This window comes from Dermochelys coriacea, chromosome 1 (assembly GCF_009764565.3).
Source record: "Dermochelys coriacea isolate rDerCor1 chromosome 1, rDerCor1.pri.v4, whole genome shotgun sequence".
In the NCBI taxonomy this organism is placed as follows: Eukaryota; Metazoa; Chordata; order Testudines; family Dermochelyidae; genus Dermochelys; species Dermochelys coriacea.
In genome coordinates, this window is record NC_050068.2 from 219,333,285 (window position 1) to 219,356,753 (window position 23,469).

The 23,469-nt window shown below is 40.9% G+C and overlaps 1 protein-coding gene across 2 annotated transcripts in view; it reads left to right on the forward strand.

The window, feature by feature from the left end:
• Window positions 1-23,469, forward strand: part of PRMT8 (protein arginine methyltransferase 8) — a 111,538-nt gene that overhangs the window by 60,557 nt on the left and 27,512 nt on the right. Inside the window, exons 2-4 of one of the 2 annotated variants that reach the window (XM_038388050.2) lie at window positions 3,871-4,056; window positions 7,181-7,336; window positions 16,725-16,788. In XM_038388050.2, the coding sequence (XP_038243978.1) occupies window positions 3,871-4,056; window positions 7,181-7,336; window positions 16,725-16,788 (406 nt within the window). The remainder of the gene's footprint in view (window positions 1-3,870; window positions 4,057-7,180; window positions 7,337-16,724; window positions 16,789-23,469) is intronic. The other variant, XM_043514601.1, reaches the window with a different exon arrangement.

Here is a 23,469-nt window from a genome sequence, read left to right on the forward strand (position 1 = left end):
CCACATTACCTCATTAACCCCATATTGTCCCATGTGGTGGTTGTTTATCCCAGCACACCTCTATAATGATCCCAAAGATTTTTATTAGACTAAAGCATTTCAATTCTCAGGATATTAAACTGTTGTGTGTCACAGACAGAGAGAACAGGGGAGACCAAGGTGACACCAATGCTCAATGCCTTTGCAATGGTAAGGAATTGATTAGGTGAGATATACCCAGATGATCCTACCAGGACATCCACACCCAGTGCTGCAGAGGGAAGGAAAAATAAACCACAAAGGTCACTGCCAATCTGACCTGGGGGGAAATTCCTTGCCAACCCCAAATCTGGAGATCAGTATGACCTTGAGCATGTGTATTAGGTTCAATATATCTCACCTAGTGTTTTCTTTAGTAATGTGCCAAAGAAGTGACAGGACCAACTTGTGTCACCCTTTCCTTTAAACTTACACCCCAAACACTGGAAAGCCTGTTGTAGGTCATCTTCAAGTGTCTCCAAACAGCAGTGTCCTCTGCAGGTGGGCAGCATTGCTAGGCACATTGATGGATGACTCACAGGGTAGCTTTTTATCATATTATTTTGGATGTCAAAAGGACATGGAAAGGTGGACATTGGATGGAGAGGTCTCTGAATTAATCAGTGTTCTGGAGCAGTATGCGACTGGTTTCAGTAGACTCTTAAGATCTTGCAGTAATACCCCCTTAATTCCTAATCAGTGGCATCCATATCTAGAATGTTTGGGCTTACTGGCAACATAGGAAGTTAGTATTGGGGCTTCAGGTAGGAGCTGGTAGACTCTGTAGAATGCCTGCTCTTGTGCTTGCTCCAATCCAGGTGCTTGCCCTTCTCAGGAGTTATTCAAAGTTATTGTTTCTGACAGGTTAGGTATACATCTGTCAAGCCTAGGCTTCTTTTCAGTTCTGGAATAGATTCAGGAAGCTGCATTTTCTCAACGGTTTTACTCTGGAGCTTGGCTTTCATTTGGAGCATTTATAACATGTCCAAAGAAGTCTAGCTGTTTCTGGTTCAGCAAGCACTTCTCTTCGCCGAGGTTCAGACTTGCAGGCTTTATTGTTTCCCGGGCAATAGACATTCTTTCAACATATTCCTCTTTCTTGTTTTCCAGTGTTCTGGCAGCATTCACTGGCTTTCGTATGGTGTTCATTGTCATAGTACCTGAGTGCCTTACATACATCAATGAATTTGTTTTCACAGCATCCTCTGAGGTAGGGAATTATTACTATCTCCATTTGACAGATGGGTAACTGAGGCAAAGAGAAATTAGCTGACTTGAGTAAGATCACACTTGATATCTATGGCAGACCTGGGAACAGAACACATGTCTCCTGAGTTCCAGTAACAAGACTATTTTTCTTCTCCAACCCATAGCTATGTACTACAATATCATCTACAGAACTGATTACAGTGCTTATTCCAGGTGCTTCATTATTTATATCATTTTCATTTGGAAGGTCTCATGTGTACTAGTAATACAAAGTTGCAAATTTTCAGAAATAATGCAGTCTCAGTAGCATGATAACAGTTATTAACCTGGCACTGTGTGGATGTACAGGCCTTTGCCAAAAACCAGCTGCAGCATCTAAAGGAAAAATATAGTGACTGCTCTGTGAGAGATTGCAGAGAATGGCAGCGCTCTGTCATTTCCTTTGTAAAGAGAGGAACTGGTTGGTGTAACACCAGCTCCATCCAACCGGGAACGTTGAGTTTCCCTCCTTTCTGTGTCTACATTATGGAAAAAGTTTGTGGTTAGTAAACCTTGATCTCTTATCCTAATATAGACAATCCCTAAATGATCTGCCCCAGCTCACAGGGAAAGTTGGAGAAGTGCATTAACCAAAAGACCATATTGGCTCCTTATAGATAAGCATCTCTAGTTGACAGCAAATTAGACATGAATTTATACTATGACCATAAAAAAGGCCAGTGTCCCTTTAGATTTCACATACAAAAGGCATGGCATCATTGAACAAAAGGGGGATAGATTCTCTTTCCTGTACCATATATGGCTCTTGTGTAACTGCCCATAGAATATTGCATTGAGCATCTCACTACCTCAAAGACAGTGACAAAGTGGAGAAAGTGCAAAGAATAGCTACAAAATGACCTTGGGGCTAGAGAACTTGATTTAGGAAGCAAACAAGGTAGAGGGATTACAGTCTGCAAACATTTGATAGGTGCAACACTAAGGAGGGAAAGGAATTGTTTAGGGTATTACATGGTGGTATAACTAGGAGTAATGGGATGAAATTATGAGGAGAAAAATGTGGATAACTATTATGAAAAAGTGTTAATGAAACGAGATGTGGAATAAAGAAGTGGCAGAAGCCCCATTGCTTGGGACTATTAAAACAAACCAATAATAGGGAACAATCCTGCAGTGGCTGGGAGATGGAGTGTGTGAACTAGGTCTTTTCCATCTCCAGTTTCTATGATGAAAGTATTTTTAGATCTTTCAGAATGAAAGGCATTGCAGGAACGTAAGTTATTACTATTCATTTTACACAGATGGACCAAAGAAATCATCAAAAGAAGACGTTTAAAATTAACATGAGCAAGGAAAGAAAGGTTAAAGTCATTTTTTTTATCAAAGTAAGCTAAACTAGGCTAATTGGTGCTATTCGGAGACAGTACAAGTGATTGATTTCTTGCAATACTAAACTGCAAATGATAATTCAAACCTCAGAAAAAATCTCTAGCGGAGGTTGCACCAAATGAAGTCATGGCTGGGGAATTAGTGAATTTAAAACCTGAAAATAAGAAGGATAAGGATGGAATATTTTAGGTGGAGGAATTTCCCTGGCTTTCTGTACAAATAAATTAATGGTGATGATCCGTCACGATTAATGGGGTAGGGCAACTTTCACATTCCTCTGAGATTTTGATGCCTCTTCTAATTTTTCTCACTGTTCAGAATTTTGCTTCATGCTAGAATTAAAGATGGAGATATACTTAAGAACCCACATCCTCCAGGACTTTTTCCAGATATAATGTTAATGCAACATTCTGTGTTCTGGTATTGTATTAATATATCCTTTCTACTCACTGAAGCTATCAAATCTGATCCTGTGAGGTGATGTGTGCCCTCAGGTCTCTATTGAAATTTATGCTGAAAGAGGTGCAATCACACAGAAAATTTTGGGGGAGTGGAGATACCTGAGTCCTATATCCATGCTGAGCACGCTATCAGCATCAGAGTAAAAGTTAGGGGTAATATATCCTGCTCAGCCCCATGGCAGCTGTTTCTTTGAACGTTGAGGGACTTTCACATACGTGAGAACTCTCCAATCCTTGCAGGAGGTGTTCAGTATCTTGTAGGATGGTCCTTTGACTACGAGCTCTTCCGCAAAGGGACCCTTTTTGTTTACCATAATTCACATATTATGAGGTAGGATGGCAAAGATTATTGCCACAGTCTTACAGAGGAAAAAGTTAAAAGAGAAGACCCAAATCTCCATTGACTTGCACTTTGTATGGTCATTGACATAAGTGCAAAGTTGGTGAACATAAGAATGCACCAAAGTTCTCCACTCACAGCAGTGCTAGCATTTTACACCCACTTTTCACCCTCTTTGCATTGTTGTAAATGACTACACAAGGTTCAGGGCAATGGAGAATCAGGCAAGGAACTTTTCCAAGGTTCACACAGCAAGTAAATTAAAGAGGATTAAAAAGCAACCGTTCCTGGCTCCCTTCCCTAAATTCCATTCATTAGTCCATGCCACCCCTGCATTGTAGCTAACTAACTGTAATAATAATAATATCCCTGGTAAGACAGAGACAACAATGACCATGCAGAGGAATGTTCTGTGACTAATGACTGTTACAATAATATTTCACATCTTTCTAGGTCTGTAGTGGCCCTTCCCAGCCTCCTCAGCCTATCGTCATTCCGAAGCCTGTTCAATCGGTCATTCATGTACCTTTGCAACCGAGCTGCCCAGGCCGAGGCAAGATGGCAAAACTCCTGAATCCAGAAGAAATGACATCCAGGGATTACTATTTTGATTCCTATGCCCACTTTGGAATCCACGAGGTAAGGCTTTGTTTTCTTGGTAAAAATATGGAAGGGCAACATGTTTTCAGTGATTTCATGGTTGATTTTCCCCCCCTCCTACTGGATGCACCAATTTGCAAGGACCTGATTCTGCAATATTTACTCATGGCAATGGTTCCTCTAATTAAATGCTAATTATGAACTCCACCCCTAGGCAGAGGGCCACCTCAAAGCCTATGTATCATTTAGATCCTCAAAAGAGGCAGTGGTGCATGGAACTTGTGCTGTCTCTCTGCACAATGGGGAATTTCACCTTTAAGTAAGTGGTACTTAGCATGACTGTAAGGGTTGCAGAATGGGTCCACCCTCATGGAAAGGGCATACCAATTTAGTAAGATAGTTCTTTCTTTGCTAGAACATTTAAAAACAGATTCTGTATACAATACACAGTGGGCCATAGTCTCCCTTCAGACATGCATGCCAAGCTCCTATTGATTTCAATGGAAGATGCAAGCATTTATCTAAGGGCAAATTTGGTAAGGACTCCAGAGCAATCTGTCATTCACAAGACACATCATGGAATCTTTAATGCCCATGCAGTAATTACAGTGACATCATCAAAGTCTGTGGATCCTTCAGCTGTGACTAACTAGGTTTATGTTTTGTTGGGATTTTTCATAATGGGGGAGTTTTTTCCACCACTTGTGTATTTTGATTGGCTATTGGGTCTTGTTACTGTTTGGAATTTTCCTGTTCTTAGATGCATCTTTTTCTGTGCCATTTTCAGAGGGTTTTAGGCATTTTGTAGGAGATGCTGCAGCTTTTAATAGTGATTTGAATGAGGTCAGGATGGAAGCTTGACAAATAGATTTTGGAAGGGCACTCAACGCACAAGGGGCAGTATGGAAGAGAGAGCTGTGGGAGAAGGAGACCAAAAGGGTATTGAAGAAGGCATAACATGCTGTGAGAACAATGGAATTGTACAGTTGTACCTAAGGGTTATATTAGAAAAGCAGACATTTTAATACTAGTGGTGATGCACAAGACAGAAAGAGCCCAGCTTGTCGCTCAGATCCCAGGGTGAGTTTCAGGAGTAATACTAAGAAAAATATTTTTATGTTTGTAAATAAATTGAGCAAGTTTGGTATAGGGTCGCTGAGACAGCAGCCCCTCCCTGCCTAACAACCTCCCCCCCTTTGAAATCAATAGGAAGGGAGGGAGAAAGTTGCTACCACTTCAGTGCAACTGCCCCGCTTCTTCTGACAGTTATTGGGTAGTTTAATAGCATTCTTTCCATGCAGAAATGTGGAGGACATGATCTGGGCCTTGGCTTGCAAGGACCTTGGAGCAAAGGATGAAACATCCTCTGTGTCTATAAAGAGTTACAGGAACATTTTTCAAATCTGGGTACCTAAAGCTAAGCTGCTAAACCATACTTAGGCTGAGATTTTCAAAGCCACCAAACGGATTTAGACACTGTATTCCCATTCCAATTAATGACAGTTGGGCTTGCAAATCCCCTAGGCAGCTTTGAAAATCTCATCCCTTTGGTCAAATTTTGCATTCATAAACTATATTTTGTCTTTGAAAATCAGGCCCTAAAAGCACATGCTCAGGAAACATTAAATGGTACCATAATGTGTCAGATCAGTAGTGAGAAACAAGCAACATGGGGATTGGACCAGGCTTAATACCAGTGCAGCAGCTCCTACTTCAAGCTAAGTGGAATCAGTCTCCCTCCTCTACCCTTTTCAGTATTTTACATCAAGCCATATTCCATGAGAAAACATCCTCTTACAAATCAACAGTTATGGATATAACCAGTCCCTCTGAAAGTAACCCACCCAGACAGACAAGCAACCAATGTATAGTAATCTTGTGCACTAGTGCTTCCATCTGCGAGGCATTGGGGCTTTCATATATCTTGGCATTCAACATGCATTCATCCTGCCTAAAATTATTCAGTGAGGACCACAGGAGTAATCAGAGTTACTGCCTTTTAGACATAATAGATAACATTTTCACAAGCATCTGAGTGGCTCCTTAGTGCCTCAGCCACTTTTGAAAATGGAATTTAGGTGCCTAAATCACTTAAATCTTTTTGAAAATATTTCCCCGATTTGTTTGATTTTCCTCACACTAGTGCTAGTGAGGATTAACTCCACTGATGTGAATAGAGTTAAATCTATGTAAAATTGATGCGAGAAAGAAATTGGCCCCTATCAGCGGCAACTTCAGGAGAAGAAACTGAATGCCTGAAGGGATTGATCAAGAGTTAACCTCAAGATCCTGCAAACATACCCATTAGAAACTGGACTAAGATCATTCTAGTAGTGAGGCTGTGAGATGCAGGGAATAGGAGAGTAAAATGTGAGTCAGGACACTTGGTGCTATTCCTAGGTCTGAAACTATTAGCTAGCTGTGAAACTTTGGGCAAGTCTGTTGAGCTGACATGTTCACAAGTGTCTACTCAATTTGGGTGCCTCCGTTTTTGGGTGTCAAAGTAAAGACACCTAGGAATCTCAAGATGGGCTCCCATAATTATTGGACAATAGATAATTTAGTCCTCAATCTCTCTGTGCTCCAGTCCCGACCCCCAACTTGTAAAAGAGGAATAATAACTACCCCACCTATTGGGGAAACACACTGTCTATGTGTTATTAGTTCACCAATTCATATCCAGGCGAGTAGTGACAGTCGTTACCTTCTACAGTTTGTCTGGTGACCTGTGTGAAACCTATTGGAGTTGGTCTAAGTCCAGTTCCTTGTGGAGGTGTCTGTATTATAAAGACTGCCACAACCACTGCAATGTTCATTCTTTGTGGCAGTCTCAGCAGAAAGCCTCAGGGGGAGGAGAGTGAGGGGGTTTGCACTGTTTTTGCCTATACCCGCAGCAGTACTGTGGATTGACTATAATTTCTGGTCACCATTTTTAACAGTAAAATAATATTTGAGGGAAATAAGAGTAGACGAATGAGACAATGCTGAGTCTTACTATTTCACTTCTTCATAGTTTGCATTTTAAAGTTGTCTTGATTTGTAATGAATCCTGGTTGTATCCCAAACAACCTGAAAAACTCTTCAGCTGGTGAATATGTTAAATTTTAATGACACAATGAATCCTACACCATGAGTAAACATGTGATGCCTTCTTTCAAAACAGGAAATGTTAAAGGATGAGGTGCGCACATTAACATATAGAAACTCCATGTATCACAATAAACATGTTTTTAAGGATAAGATTGTATTGGATGTTGGAAGTGGCACAGGAATCCTCTCAATGTTTGCTGCCAAGGCAGGAGCCAAGAAGGTGTATGGGGTAAGAAGAATTTTTCCTAACAATTTTATTTTGGAGAAGGACAGAGGGGGAGAAGTAGGTTTTCTTTTATTTTTTTCATGTGTTTCCATGTCTTGTTTTGACCTACAGCCTTACATTGTGGGCCAGATCCTCAGCTGGCATAAATGGGTGCCGCTCCATTGATTCAGTGGAGCTGTGTCCATTTGCACCAGCTAAGGATCTGACCAAAGACATCCTTTCAAAAGAGTGAAGGGATCCCTCTTTTAGCTGTTTTGTCTTTCCTTGTGATTGTTGTTTGTGTGTGACCTGCACTGATCCTAGTAAAAAAAAAAAAAAAAAAAAAAAAAAAGTGCAGTCTCTTTTTCCTGCAAACATTAAAGACATTTGCTCCTCTTGGAAAAGTTGATAGGGAGTGTGCTGCCTTTTCTGATTTTTCTTATGTTCTTGGGACCTTCAAAGCACCAGAAACAAATTCCTCCAATCTAGCCTCTCTGTGCATAACAACCAGAGGAGCTGAAACAGAAAGCATTTGTAGTCTTTTCATATCCATTACTCCACTCCTCAGAAAAGGCAGGGAATGATTACTTTAAAAGTACTTTATGGACAGAACACTAAAGTGCAGTTCTACTCTGAGAAGTGAGTATGTAAAAGTTGCATCTTCTTACTCAATAAGTCTGCTCCCTTTGTGTATTCAGAGTTATTACTGGTGACTTCAAAGTGATTGATATAAGTTTTTATTGATTTTCACTCCTGTTTGCCCTGCACAGCCAAAACAGTTCAGAGAGAGCGAGTTGGATTTTATTCCTTCTTTTATTCCTCCATCGACAAAATTGTTTTCTAAGTTCCATTCAGTTACAGCTGTGCACTGAAGACAAAAGGGTTGCCCAGATAGATGTAACTGAGGGCCTAAGTAAAGGATCTGTACTATTACTGATGAATAAGGCTCCATGTTTGTCAGGGAGGTCACGGATTCCATGGCTGTCTGTGACCTCTGTGACTTCTGCAGCAGCCTGAGTGCCTGGCCAGGGAGCCGCCGGAGCAGCTCAGGCAGCCCCTGGGCCAATCACACTGGCTGCTGCTGGAGCAGTCTCAGGCCCCCCTAACCCCCAGCAGCAGGAGTCTGGGTGTGTGTGTGGGGGGCTCAGGACTGGGGGTGGGGTGTGGGGTGGTGCTTACCTGGGGGGCGCTCCCCAGAAGGGTGACAGGAACTCCCCGCCCTCAGCTCCTAGCTCCATATGCTGCCTCCGCCTGCAGCTCCCATTGGCCATGGTTCTCAGCCAATGGGAGCTGCAGAACTGGGGATTGGGGAGGAGTGGAGGCAGCACGTGGAGGTAGGAGCTGGAGGTCACCACTTCCCAGGAGCTGGGTAGGGAACCTGCCCCAGCCCTGCCAACCTCCCCCCATAGCACCCCCCCAGCACCCACGGCACCCTCACAGGCCATGCCCCCCCAGGCTACCCTCCCAAGTACCCACTGCGCCCCCCCGGGCCACCCCCTCCCAGCACCCATGGAGCCCCCCTGGGATCTCCCCCGAGCCGTCCCATCCCAAGTATTAGTCAGGAGTATATAGTGAAAGTCATGGACAGATCACGGGTCGTGACCTGTCCATGACCTTTACTAAAAATACCTGTGACTAAAATGTAGCCTTACTGATGAAGCATGAAATGCAAAAAACTCAGCTTGACTCTTAGGCCCAAATTTTCAAAAGTGGCCCTTGATTTTGGATACCACAATTTCTAGGTGCCTAATCTGAGGCACCAGGTGTGTCAGGTTGGGCAGTGCAAAATGGATACATCCAAATCTGAAGCCACTATTGGAAATGTTAGCTTTAGAGCCTAGACTGAATATGCAGGGTGGGCAGTTAGAAAGCACATATTTTTTCCTGTAAACTGAGCACTTTTGACCTGAAGCTTCAGTGACAATAAAGATGGAGCACCAGGCAATGCTGGGTTTTATGGCCACTTTTCAGAACAGAACTGAACTCTATGCTGCCTATGTGATGGTGAAGAGCCTCAAACACCCTGGGCCTCAGTGCATGTTAAAAAGCCAACATTTTCAAAGAGTTATCACACAGGACTACCTGAGCTGTCCCAGTTCTTTTGTAGATGTAAAATAGGAAATAACTGTGGTGCCTCAGATAGCCCATGTGGGAATTATTGGTAAATGCTGACTTTTTAATGTCAACCACGGTACACACCTAACCTACCAGCCAGAGAGTCACTAACAACACTCTCTTATTTCTAATTGTTCTATCATCCTCTTCCCCTCTCATCCAAGTCCCAGTTCACTTGTCTAGTTTTCCTCTTGTCTCCCAGTTCAAGGTCTTGAATGTATTCCTTTCTCACTGCCTTCTTCCTCAGTCACCTTCTATAGCATCCATGAGTTTCAAACAAGTGAAGGAGGCTCAGTGTGACCAGGGAAGCAGGTCACAGAGGTGGAACAGGAGCTTACTGGGTGACTTGGTGTAAGAACATAGAGAAGGGAGCAAGAGTGTGGACTGTTCCTAGTTGGAGTGGGATAGTGATGAGCTACTGAAGTTCTTGCTTAGCCCTTGAAACCTGAGACCAGCTCCAGTATTGAAGGTGTGCAAAATGTGAACCATCTTCTGCAGCAAAACTATCTGCATTCTATGGTGTTTTTAGCCAAACCAGGGAGCAAAGGCAATTATGCATTGACCCATTAGGACATGAAGACATATGCCTGACATTAGTTTAATTGAGTATTAAATTAGGAGATAAACACATGATACAGAAAACATTATAGAGCAACAGCAAGCTACCATAATGAATGCTTCTAGCTCTTTAGCACGAGGGTATATGCTACCTCTCTTCTTGGACAAATGAGCCAGATACCAGTTTCTTGGGAGCAACGGAGCAGTTAGAATTGTTGGTTTTCTTGCCAGGGTATTTGAAAGCAAGTGTGTAAAGTTCAGGAACCATTGATATCTATTCCTTGTCAAGTGGGGGCAGGATGGATCACACACTCCATTGTAACATCAAGCAAAGCACATAGTCTCCTCTGTTTTAGGCTAGCAAGAGAGGAACTATTTAAAAAGGAAGTGGTAAGGACACAGTGAGAGGCTAAAACCTGGCTATGCATATCGACTGTCAGTGTATCAGGGGAATCAAAAAAGAAGAAAGGCTTAGGGAATCAAATTCACATTTGAGAAGCAAATCAAAGGCAGAGCTGGGAAGAAACAGATGGAGTTAGAATTAAGGTTGGTTGGAGAAACTTAAATGGGACCATATTCCATTGGAAGTTGAAATTATGTCTAATCAAAATACTTAGAAAATTGGGTTGATTTGTCTGGAATTTTGTTTTGGAAGAAAACTAGTGAAAAAAGTTCCAACAATGTCAAAGTGCTCTGTTTTGACATTTCTGGAATGAAACGTTTCAATTTTTTGTTTTGAATTACTTTTTGTTTAGACTTTTTTATTTTGTCCTATATATTACAATATTATACCATTTTTTAAAAGTTGCAATTGAATCAAAATGTTTTAATTGACCCCAAAAAAATTTTTTCCCAGAATTTTACTGTATGAAGAATTTTGAATCTTTTGATTTTTATTCCTAGCTGAAATGAAGCTTAAATTTCAAAAATCTCAAAATTCTTCATGAAAAGGAACTTCTGTCCTCAGCACAGCTCTGGTTAGAAAGGCTGGGAGCAACCTCTAAACATATAGATGTCTCTGTAACTAATTCAAGAGGTATCATGAATAAACACAAGGAACTAGAAGTCTAACTAAAACATAATACATTGAGAAATGTAAGTAAGGGTGGTGAAATTGGGGCCCTTTCCTTACTAAGATTACTGTGGCAGGGCTGGACTGTGCAAACTACTCACAGGAAGGGAAGGCAGGTCTCAATGAAGCTAGAAAAGACATTCCACCTCAAGGAGGCAGAATTCTTCCCTAGGCTGTCTGAGGTGTGCCTGTTACAGCCCTTCATTATTCCCTTCTACATGCCTGTCCTGCTGCAGGACCAAGGGCAAAAGATGGAGGTAAGGCCATGACTCTACCAGCTCTTCCTTTTGGGGTGGTTTATGCGCACAGGAGAGCAGTCTTCGTTTTCTCGAGTGCACAAAGTGCAATTGTGATTGGCCCTTACATGTGCTACACAAAAAGGAGAGGCTCTATGCAATCCCTCCATCCCACCCCATGCAATTTCATAAGGACCAACCATAGTTCAGCCTTTAGTGGTTAAAAGAAATTCATTGGACATATTTCAGAGTAGCCGCCATGTTAGTCTGTATTCGCAAAAAGAAAAGGAGTACTTGTGGCACCTTAGAAACTAACAAATTTATTTGAGCATAAGCTTTCGTGAGTTACAGCTCACTTCATCGGATGCATTCAGTGGAAAAGCATTCTACTGAATGCATCCGATGAAGTGAGCTGTAGCTCATGAAAGCTTATGCTCAAATAAATTTTAGTCTCTAAGGTGCCACAAGTACTCCTTTTCATTGGACATAGTATCTCTAGTGGGGCATTTTAGACATATGGGGCCATATGACATTCCCATAGGGAAATTAGAGCAATGAGGATTACACAGAGCATTGCTGATGCTTCAATGTCAAATTTGGAGGATATATTGCATGTGGTTTCCCAAGGGGTTTGTTCAAGGTACAACACTACTCAATGTTTCGATTTACAACTTGGAGGATAAAGAGAAGATTGAACTAATCACACTAGCAGGTGACACAAAGTTTGGACAGAATCCCAAATAGTTTGATGGGTATAGTGGTTGCACTTTAAAACTTTCCACTCGTGCCTCAGTATTTACTCCAAATATTGAGGTAACATTGCCAAGTTAGCTACGGGAATTGGAAAATGTTTAGGTGTCACCACTATATAATATAACAATAATTATCATAAGTGTGCTTGTGTCATGGATTGAAAAATCCATCAAGGCAATTCAATAAAGGCAAATGTAAAGTGGTTCATGGAGGAAGAAATAATTAATTGCACACATTTTAAATGGAGGGACATTGGCTAGGCAGCAGTCCTGCAGTTAAAGCAACTCCAGTGGGATATAAATTGAATTCTTGTCAACAATCTGATGCTACTACAAAAAAGGCATATGTTTATCTTGGGTTGTAGTAATAAGAATGGCATAAATCCAGCAAGATTATTATTGTGCACTGCCCAGCAATGCTTAGGGATCCATCAGTTTACTGCTGATATTTTTGAGTGCCATATTTTAAAAAAGAGACACAAATTAGGAGACTTCAGAGGGAAAAACATACAGTTTTCTACAGATATTAAAGCACTTTTACAAACATGGGTAACTGTCATGATCCCCATTTTCCAGGCGAAGGAACTGAGGCATGGAGAGATTAAATGACGTGTAGGTCAGGCAGAGTTAATGACCAAGCTGGGGACAGAAGCCATGACTCTTAACCCTCATTTCATGCCCACTAAAAGACTTAAAGTAAGACTTATGAAGAAAACTGGAGAGAACTGAGCATGTGCAGTCTGTTGAAAATATGATGGAGGTGAAAGTTATCTATCTATAAATATGAGAAAGGAGAATTTAAAAGAAGACAAGGATCAATAATTCCCATTAGTTCAATGAGGAAAAAATAATGACATCTTCAACTCGAAATCTAGTCTGTTTAAAAAAACAAACAAACAAAAAACCTCATTTAAAGTACAATACCTACCCTTGAATCCCTCTGTAAATTTTTGTGCTTTTATAGATGCAAGTTCCTATTTCAGAAAATGTTTCTTTCTCCTTTTTATGGTGAAACTCCCTCATAAATGAAGGCGTAACTGACTAAATGACTCATGATACAGAGGAAGCCGTTCAACCAACCATAGTCAAAAAGTGCTCTCAAATAGACACACTAAACAAATTGGTCTCTTTCAGTTACAGTTGTCTTAGGTGCTAATTCTAACAGCAGGTATACTTTTTCTACCACAAATGTGAATTTTAAGTTGGCAGTGTCCCTTGAAGTTGCAGCATGTGAAAATTAAGTAAAATATCTGGAAAATGATTATAACTCTCAGAATAGCTCAGTCAGTAAATAAAGCTGCCTAGAGAGATGGTAATGGATAATTAATTTAATACTGCCATAATAATGCCGGAGGATGGATTAGGTGACCTAGTTCAAGGTTCTTTCCAACCCAGAGGAAACTATTATTCCAAATATAGCATTTTGGTTAATTAGTTTACTCTCTCATTTTTATACTGTACTATTTCTTAGCTGTTTATCTGCAAGTAATAAGGGCCATTAACATTTATTTAAATAATCAATTCAATTAGATAATCAACAGTTTCAGATAAATGTGCTGGAGCTGGAAGTGTCAGCAGAGTTTTGAACTCTGCAGGAGAAAGACTTCAGCCTTTCTGTTGCAGAACTTATCCGCTCTACAGGAGCAAGCTGAAGAATGTATAAACTCTGCAGGAAAAAGTCTCTCTCTTGTAGCACTTACAAATTTTGCAAGCTAAAGTGTTTAGGACTTCAAAAAAAGTGATGATCTGTGATACAACTTAGCCCAGTCCCCCTCTTGATGGTCACCAGTCTGTTGTAAGTGGATCTAGCCCCTTTGTCCCATGTGCTTCAAAGCCCCCTGAGCCTGGGTACTCTAGTGGCTATTTTTAGCTCTGGGTCTGTACCGCACATTCTCATGCACAGACCTCTTGTCTTAGTCCTTCCTTGGGACATGGGACTTTGCAGTCCAGCCTCCCTGATCCCTGAAACCAATGCCACAGATCTCCCACGCCCCCCAGTTGCTTACACATGCTCCCCCAGAGTTCCACCTACCTGTGGGCAATCTGACTTTTAGTTTCACTTCTATGGGGACACTGGGGCAGGAAAACAAGGAACATCCCCTGCAGAGAGAGCATTGTTCCATGGGATTGGTTGGCAGTTGAGAGACAATTAAATTTGATGGTCCTAAATCAGTGGTGCTCAAACTATGGGGCACAGGAATGTGTCTAGGGAGGTGCGAGCTATGTGCTTTTTTTGTGTGTGTGGTTTTGTTTGGGTTTTTGAAGAGCTCTGGCTGTCAGCCCCAGGTGGCTGGGGTTCGTGCAGAAGGCCCATGCACACCAGGGAGGCGGGGATAAATGGGACAGACAGAGCCCCGCCTCCCAGGTTCTCCTCCCCACCCCCGCGCACTCAATCCCTCACCAGGAGATGGAGGGGCTCCAGCTGTCAGCCCCAGGATAGCAGCAGCAGCACAAAAGTAAGGGTGGCAATTGGGCGCTAAGTCTACTGTGAAAAGTGATCTTGACAAATAGCACTTTTCACATTGCCTCCCTCACTTCTGTGCTGCTGCTGGCGCAGCGCTGCCTTCAGAGCTGGGTGGTGGTAGATGTACTTGTGGGGGAGGGGGAGGCCATAAACAACTACAGAGACAAAATAGGGGGGCCCAATCAAAAAAGTTTGAGAACCACTGCCCTAGATAGTGCCGTGATGGCTTCTCAGTTATTGTCATTCAACTAGGGAACAAGCACCTTTCCTGGGCAGGGTGGCTGTCTAGAATTCATCACAGGAATCTTGCCTTGGGCAAGGTTAGACATGAATTCAGCCCCTAGTATAAAATGGATGTCCTAATCCAAAAATGAAGGTTACAGTACAAAGCAGAGTTCAGGATTTGTCCCAGACACATCCCACCTTATGACAGTCTGAATTTCAAGCTCAGGGCACAGAGCTGATGGAGGGTGTAGGTGGGTCATGATATTTTCATAAATACAGAAGGACATTTATTGCCAGAATATCAACATGTGAACATTTGTTGAGAGAGTTTGAGAATTGTAGTACATTTTCCAGGTTAGGAAAGAGAGCAGCTACTAAATAAGGCACTCCACTTACTCACATCTGCCAGACTTTTTTTTTTTTTTTTTTAAAATACCTGCTCTACTTGGCCTCCTAGATCTGATTCAGCATCATTCCAATATGGAAGGAAGACAGTGTGATTTGTAAAAACCAATTCCTACTTCCAACTTCTTTGCGCTGATCAGGTAGCACAAGGGGACAGCTGGGCATTCCCTTTGCATAGGTGAATGCTGGGATGGTTTAAAGCCAGCCTCCATCCTACAGCATAGGGGCATGTTGGTGGGCTGCAGGGGATGTGACCAAAGTGTGCTGTGCTCCACTGATCCTAGATAAGTGGAACCACCTCTGTGATTATGGTAATTCATGCCAGGGGCCTAATGGGCTCCTGGCTGCCAGGATTGGGAAATGGGGTTGAGAGATGATGGAAAGCCACTATGGAGAATAGAAAAAAAGATGGAAAGCCACTTATGGCCCACATCTCCTCAGAATAGATCAGGTGCTATCGAAGATGTAGTCTGTACATTTTTAAGCCAGGAAAGAATAACTGAAGGACTAGTTTAGACCTCCTTTACATTACAGAAGTAACTCTGCTGAAGTCAATGACTCTGAGTCTCCAGTTTTATGCTGAAATACATAGATGTTAATGAGAGGATAATCAGGCCCAGTAGAGTCACATGGATATAAAACCCATGTGAGAGCAGAATCTGACTGTGAGTCTCCAAAAGAGATATGGGAAGCAGCACAGCATTTGATATAGGACACAAAAGAGCACTAGAAGAAGGTCCTGGAGGCATACGAATTCTGAAGGTTGTTTTAAAAGTACATAAAATATATCAGTAATTTCATATATGTGAATTTTGGAATTCCCTTTCAAAGGAACATATTGTTGTCAAAAAGAAAAGGAGTACTTGTGGCACCTTAGAGACTAACAAATTTATTAGAGCATAAGCTTTGGTGAGCTACAGCTCACTTCATCGGATGCTGTAGCTCACGAAAACTTATGCTCTAATAAATTTGTTAGTCTCTAAGGTGCCACAAGTACTCCTTTTCTTTTTGCGAATACAGACTAACACGGCTGCTACTCTGAAACCTGTGATTGTTGTCAAAGTAGGTAAATCATGGAACTGATGAATAATTGCTTTTCCAAACAGACAAGTACTGAAATGGTTTGGATGTAGATACAACTTGAACAGTTTGGAAGCATATTTTTTCAACTGCGTTTGGAAATTTTGCAACACGCTATTCATCCTCTTGAGTTCTTTAATGATTGGCTTTTTTGGGGTGGTGGTGGTGGTGGAGGAAAGTAACAGATTTTCCAACAGATTCTGAAGTAATTGGGATAAATTCAGGTATTATTATGTGTGCTATGCAGTCTATTACATATGACCTCTTTCTTTCATATTTTCACATGGGTTTAGAGAAAGTTTCACATATAATACACACACACTTCACAGTTTTCATACTAAGATATCACCCTCTCCATGGCGGGACTACAGATAAAGCTTTGATTTATCCGCTGTCTATGGTTGCATGTTTTGTACAGATTCTGCTGTGTTCAATAGATTTTATTTCTGTTCAGTATGTCTGAAGTCTTTAACACAAAGCTCTCCTTTGTCCTGTTCTTCTTTAGATTGAATGCTCCAGTATATCTGACTACTCGGAAAAAATTATCAAGGCGAACCACTTGGACAACAGTAAGACATCTAAGAATAGTTTCTGTGAAAAATGGTGGCAGACTGAAGCCTGCACACTCTGATTGATTTCTGTTGTGTAGTTTACATGTAATTGATGGTTTGGTACATACAGCTGATGATTGATTTATTTCGATATAAATAGAAAAAAAAGATATCTATTTACAGCTCTAGGCACCTGGACAATTACTGAGAATCACTATCCACCCTGGTATAATCACCCAGGAGCACATGAGTGCTTATATGCAATGAAAGTAAATGAACCTACTAGTTGGTAATTCATTGTAGCAAAATAGACCCCAGATACTTCCTTCAGTGATTCCCTCAATCCACAGCAAATAGGTGCATTTACAGAGGCTTTTTCAAACTGGGGTTGGGGACAAGTTCAAGAATCAAGGGGCCTCTCATGGAAGGTATTCATTACAGAGTGAGCCACGGCTAGGCTAGCCCTGGTGGAACGTTCCCTAGTGCAGACTCCTACCGTGTGCCAGATCCATGTAGCTGAATCCACACTGGTGCTATACTAAGTGCTCCTGTGCTGGGGTAGGCTTTTGGCAGGACATCCTGTGGCTCTTAGCCCTGTACTAAGCTGCCAGCTGCTGCTAAGCTGCAGTGAATAAGCTGCTGCTGTCAGCTTCTGGCCAACAGACAGCACTCTGGGGGGACGATTTCTCACATGGCATGTCTATTCAAATCTGGGGAAGCACAGCAGAACTGTAACAGGCAACTTGGGGTTTAAATGCTGAGCTAGTGTAGGTGACTTCCAGTGCAGAAGAAGTGAGGAGGCCGAGAGCAAGAAAACATGGCCGAAGTGGAATTGTGGGAATGCAATGGAGGATTTGATTAGCCTGTGTCCTCACTGCAAAGTAGATGGGTTGCCAGCCTGGGCTGAGGAGAAACACAAGCTCAAGCCCAGCAGCATATGCTAACCTGTGTTTAAAGCACTCTCAAGCATGAGTAAGAGGTTCTGTGTGGACGACAGGGGGTTAGGGTAAACACCCATGTTAGATCCCAGGCTAACTCTCCAGTGAAGACTTACCCTGTTGGCAGTACACTCTTTTCTCTGACAACCGGTCTTCTTTCCAGTAAAACTCTCATTGACTTGAACTATAGTTTTGCCAGAAAAAGATTTGCAAGGCTATTTTTTAAATGTTAAAAGCAGCTGCAGTGGTCTCTGCCATGTAGTCAGCAATACCTTCCATGACTGCTTAATCTATACTGACATTTAGGGAGCTGTGAGTGGTGAAACTAAACTGGACAGTCTGGGAGCTATAGAACTAGAGAGAACCACAAGGTCTGTCTTTGTCCAGTAGCTGAATCCAGTTTCTTCTCTAGCATGAAGACTCAAGGTGCAAAAATTTGGATACAGATTTCAACGTGTTCATGGGTTTTAGATCGGGGGGGGCGTTATTCAACTTATTAATGAAATTAATAGGCAGAAATTAATAGGCAGCAGGTTTAAAACAAACAAGAGGAAGTATTTTTCCACACAATGCACAGTCAACCTATGGAACTCCTTGCCAGAGGATGTTGTGAAGGCCAAGATTATAACAGGGTTCAAAAAAGAATTAGATAAGTTCATGGAGGATAGGTTCATGGAGGATGGGAAGGAATGGTGTCCGTAGTCTCTGTTTGCCAGAAGCTGGGAATGGGCAACAGGGGATGGATCACTTGATGATTACCTGTTCTGTTCATTCCCTCTGGGGGCATCTAGCATTGGCTACTGTTGAAAGACAGGACTTTGGGCTAGATGGACCTTTGGTCTGACCCAATATGGCCGTTCTTATGTTCTTATATAAAGATGGGGGCTATCTGAAAAATTCTAATTTAGAACTTGGTTCCAATTTCAAACACACTTGATGCTTAGGGGTTTTCAGCTCTGAGGTCTGGGATATTGATTCAGAGCTACTTCTAGTGTTATGTACAGAAATCTGATAATGAAACAGGACTCCTATAAGCCTTCTCTATGGGGTTCAATGACTGAGCAAATTACCAAATTACCTTTTTTTTCAGATAGATCCATCCCTAGCCTCTCTGAATCTATGATCCTTCATAATGAACAATTTTGGCCTAATTGTGCTGTCACTAACATAGGTGGAAATCAAGAGTAACACCACTGACATCAATTAGTTCACATCAGTGTAAAACCCAAAATAAACCCCTCTTTCTTTGTTTACCAAGACACACCATTCTCTAGAGAGTCCAAGGGCCATAATCTGTTCTCGGTTAAACCAGTGTGAATCTGGAGTCACGCCAATGAAATTAATTACACTGGTATAAATGAGAGCAAGCCCTGACTCCAAGGATCCTGTTCTGCTCTCCTAAAACTCATAGAAGCTTTAAATTTAAAAAAAATCCTTTAAACTTAATTTAGACTAGAACCAGTGAAAGGAGCAGAATTGACAGCTGTTTACCAAAAACTAGGTACGACACAGCTAGTGGAAGTGCAAACTTCCCCCGTGCTATGCCTTTTAAAGTGTTTTACATTAGTGAAGTTTTGCGGCCCAGGTTGTGTGTGTGCGTGTGTGTGTATGCATATATGTATATCTAAAAAATTTCAGTGTCCAGGCCTGTCATTCTGGCAGCTGTCAACAGTGCTAAAATTCATCCCAAAGGAATCATCAGGACTGTTTTGACATGTGATAGAAGTAGGATACCTGAGTGTTGATGAAAGTGATGATTGTAGCAATCACATTCTGGAAGGATGAAATTCACCTCTGTGCTTCATTTAAATTTTAAAATAGAGTTTAAGTGGGACATTAAGCTTGCGTTGACTTCATTGTTACCCAAAATGATGCATCCACATAAAAAAATTCAGGCAAACTCTTATTTCAGAACCTCGTTTTCCAATGCCAAGTTTTCCAAATCATCTAACACACAGCTTTAGTATCACATAGTTCAACTTAATGCTGATCAAACAGTAATCTCGCACCCACCATGATTTCTGATTATTTTTGTGAATAAAAACATTGAGTTCTGTTTGCTAAGATTAATGGGCTTCTATTATTTGGTATGCAGAAGAATTTGTACGAGTGCTAGGTGTTCAGGAAAGTTTCTGTGAATCCTAAAAGTTTTACACATTTTAGCACAGATAATGATTTGTCTAAAAATTAATATTGGAAAGTGCATTCATATCTAATGACTACATTTTTTTATTCTCCTGTGTCAAACATTTCAATTGTCCAGTCAGGGAATAGACCCAGTACCATCTCACTTCAGTAACTATCACAAAACACAAAGGGTGTATTGTAGCAAAGGGAACAGTTTGCAAACAACCCATAGTTTGAAAAATTATTTGTCCAAACTATTTGGAAGAAAACTTAGAAATAATGAATATTTCTGGAGAAAGTCAGGACTCATTTGTGAATAATTTGCTAATTACAAAGGGAGCTAATTATTTGTAACAAATAATGCAACCAGATCTAGATCACCTCTAGCATTACTGTAAATAAAATATATGTGCTCATTTACACCAGTATTATCATGGTGCAATTCCATTGACTTTAATAAATTACTCCTGGTTTTCATCTGTGAAAGTGAGAGGAGAATCAGAGCCTACTTGTGTCCTTCCACAGAAGTAAAATGAAGCACTTACATTAATTTATGCATACCTGCTATTATGATAACAAAATAAACAGATCAAGGCTGGTTTATTCAAACCAAATGGGTTACTTAATCCACATGGTTCTGCAAATTCAATTAGCTTCGGTGATTCACCTCACCCCCTCTACTTCCATTCTTGGTTAAAAAAGAAAGCGAGAGAGTATTTGAAGAGGAGTACACCTTTGAATTAGAAGCGGCAGTGGGAAAAAATGCATAGGTTGTTCCAATCTGGTTTGTATAACTCAGTGTACTTGGAGACAGGTATATTAAATTGAAAGCTTAGGTGGGATGTAACTTAAATGAAGGCAAATAGAATATACACCTAATATGTATTTCTGCATTATCAAAACCCTTTTGAAACATTTTAACATGAGTCAAGGGTTGTTTGATCCTTTTTCAAACAAGAGTTTCCTAATTATTTCATAAGATTTAGAATTCAGCCTGTGCTTATGGAAAAAATGACAGAGAACTTGCTACCAAAGTAAATGAGTATAAATTGCAAATAGTGGGCCATATTCAGAGCTGATGTGAGTGCTGTTCCCAGGGAAGTCTGTGGGCCAAATGCAGGGACCCATACAGATGAAAGTGGAGGGACCATGCATACATGATGTCAGAATCATTCAGTGACTATATAACTGTGCCCTTAACTACGTATGATCCACGTACATTCCTTATGTTAAAACTCAAATAACTGCACCTTAAATGCCTTGTAGCAGCAAAACATGATCCTTGCACTTTTGCTGCTATGGGGTATGACTTACATGGTGCAAGCTGCACGTTGTAAAGGTAGGTAAGAAAATACTCTGCAAGTGGTATAGCAGTGTCACTTGCATTGATTTTGCATTCATTTTGCACTACAACTCTAAAGGGGTAGAATAAGTGTGTGAGTCTGTGTGTGTTGAGGAGTGGTTGTAACAGGAAGAGAATGTAAGATAAAGAAGGGGCTCTGCTTTATTTTAAATGCTCCTGTTAATTGCTTTCCTTGCTACAATCCACGCTTCTTCCCCGCTCAGTGTAAGCGGAAGAATCAAGCTCTGTTTATAAATGTTGGCCCTCATTTTGAGCTCATTGGTTTTCCACTAATGTAAATTAATGGATCTCACAAATACTACTGTTTATTCACATTGGTGTGGAGACACAGGGTCTGGGTCTTTGTTCAGATGGACCTACCTCATCCCTGGAATAGAATTTCTTCCCCGCTTCACAGAATTTTACTGCAGGAGGAGATGATCTGGCCTATTATTATTCTTTGTTGATCCAGGTGATGTGATTTTGCCCCCTCTTCAGTGGCTTGCCAGCAATTTAACAAGCTTCACTGTATGTCCTTCCTGCAGTCTACAAGTTAGATCTTCAGCCACTCCGAATTTAATTACCTTCTCAGCTCCTTGAAACTAATGTGCTGCTGACAAAACACCTGACAGGAATATTTTTCAAAACAGCCACTGTAGATAGCTGGGGAAAGGCACCCAAGTCCAAAACTGCTACCAAATTCTGAGTGAGGTGCCAATGTGTTGCGAAAGAGTCTGTCAAGAAGCAGATGATTTTGGAAAGCAGGGCAGGTGTTTGTGCAGACTTTTATATTTGTGTTCCATGGAGATAAAATTACCTCTCTCTGCTGAGTGAGCTGTCCAGGATTTTTAAAGAAAATGGACCTGATTCTGCTCCGTGTGAAGATGGAATAATACTTTGAAAGTTACTGCAGTCCCAACAATGCACATGTGGAGTAGATCCACTGAAGCCAAAGGAACTGTACCACTGCAAAGCTGATGTGAGATCACAATCAGGCTGTATGTCTGTAAGAGATGGTGGTATGGATTCATCTGGTCATTTAAGCTTAAGGATGCATGTTCTCAGTTCCTCTCTCCTGCTACTTAACAATTACCTCTGGTCCTACTTCCAATAGAGAGATTTTATTGGTTTAAAGGCTATGCACTATGGATTGTTGCCTTAACAATTAAATCATTTAACCAGAGTCATGCTAAGAACTACCCATTGAACGCTGAGAACTTGTCTGAACTTTGTTTTGAAAACTGGGCTCTGATTTGTTTTGAGTTTGTTCAAGTTTCCTTGATTTTGAACTAAGAGCTATTGGAAAATTCTGAAAGGATGGCTGTGAACAGGCTAGTAATTTTCCAAGAGTGGAGAATTATAAAACCCAAGATGAACTCAGAAGGTGCTTTTCTTGTCTTTGCTTTTGTTTTGTGTCTGTTCTTTTCTTTATTTTCCATTCCAGCTTATGGGTGTCCAGCCTACTGAATATTAAGAGTGAAATCCTGGCTCCACTGAAGTTAACGGCAAAACTCCAGTTCATTTCAATGGGGCCAGGATATCAACCCAGATTTTAGCTACATAGCTTAGCAGGTCCAAGATTTCATTTTGCCTGCTCATTTTTCTGGGATAGAAAACTTTGTCTAACAATGGAACTGCAACTCCAATCAAGCCTTTCTAATCTGACCACAAATGGGCCAGTCAAACGTTGAAGTTGTTTTCTTTCTTCGGGATTTTAAAAGGATCAATTTTTAAAAAATTGTCATGGATTTTGTTAATCAATCTTTTATAGAAAACAAAAAGAATGACATTTTTTCATTTACTGAAAAATAGATTCTGCGTAAACAAAATATTCTAACGATCATGCCAACGTTTGTTTGATTTTTCAATTATTTCAATTAAAATGACATGAAAAATATTGCAAAAAGCAAGAATAAAAAAAAGTCAACAGGATGTGTGGGTTGGGTTTTTTTTAAAAACTCATTTGGAGATGAAAAAAACTTGTGCTTGAACATTTTTGACCAATTCTAATTAAGTCCCATTCAAGTGACCCTGCTTTACCATTTACAGTATATTTTCTTACCTACCTGCTACCTCACTAAAAGAGGGAGTATCCTCTTTTCCTTTTTCATATCTTCTTTTTTCATCCATGTTTGTCTGTATTTCTCTTTGGTGGGGGAAAGAGATTTAACAAAGCTCAGAGTTTTTAAGTAAGCTGAGAACTTTTTGCTGTAACATCCTTAACATTTCCATCACTGAAGACAAGGCTTAAGAAATAAAGAGGTTTTGTAACTTGCAATTTTTCCTGTGGAC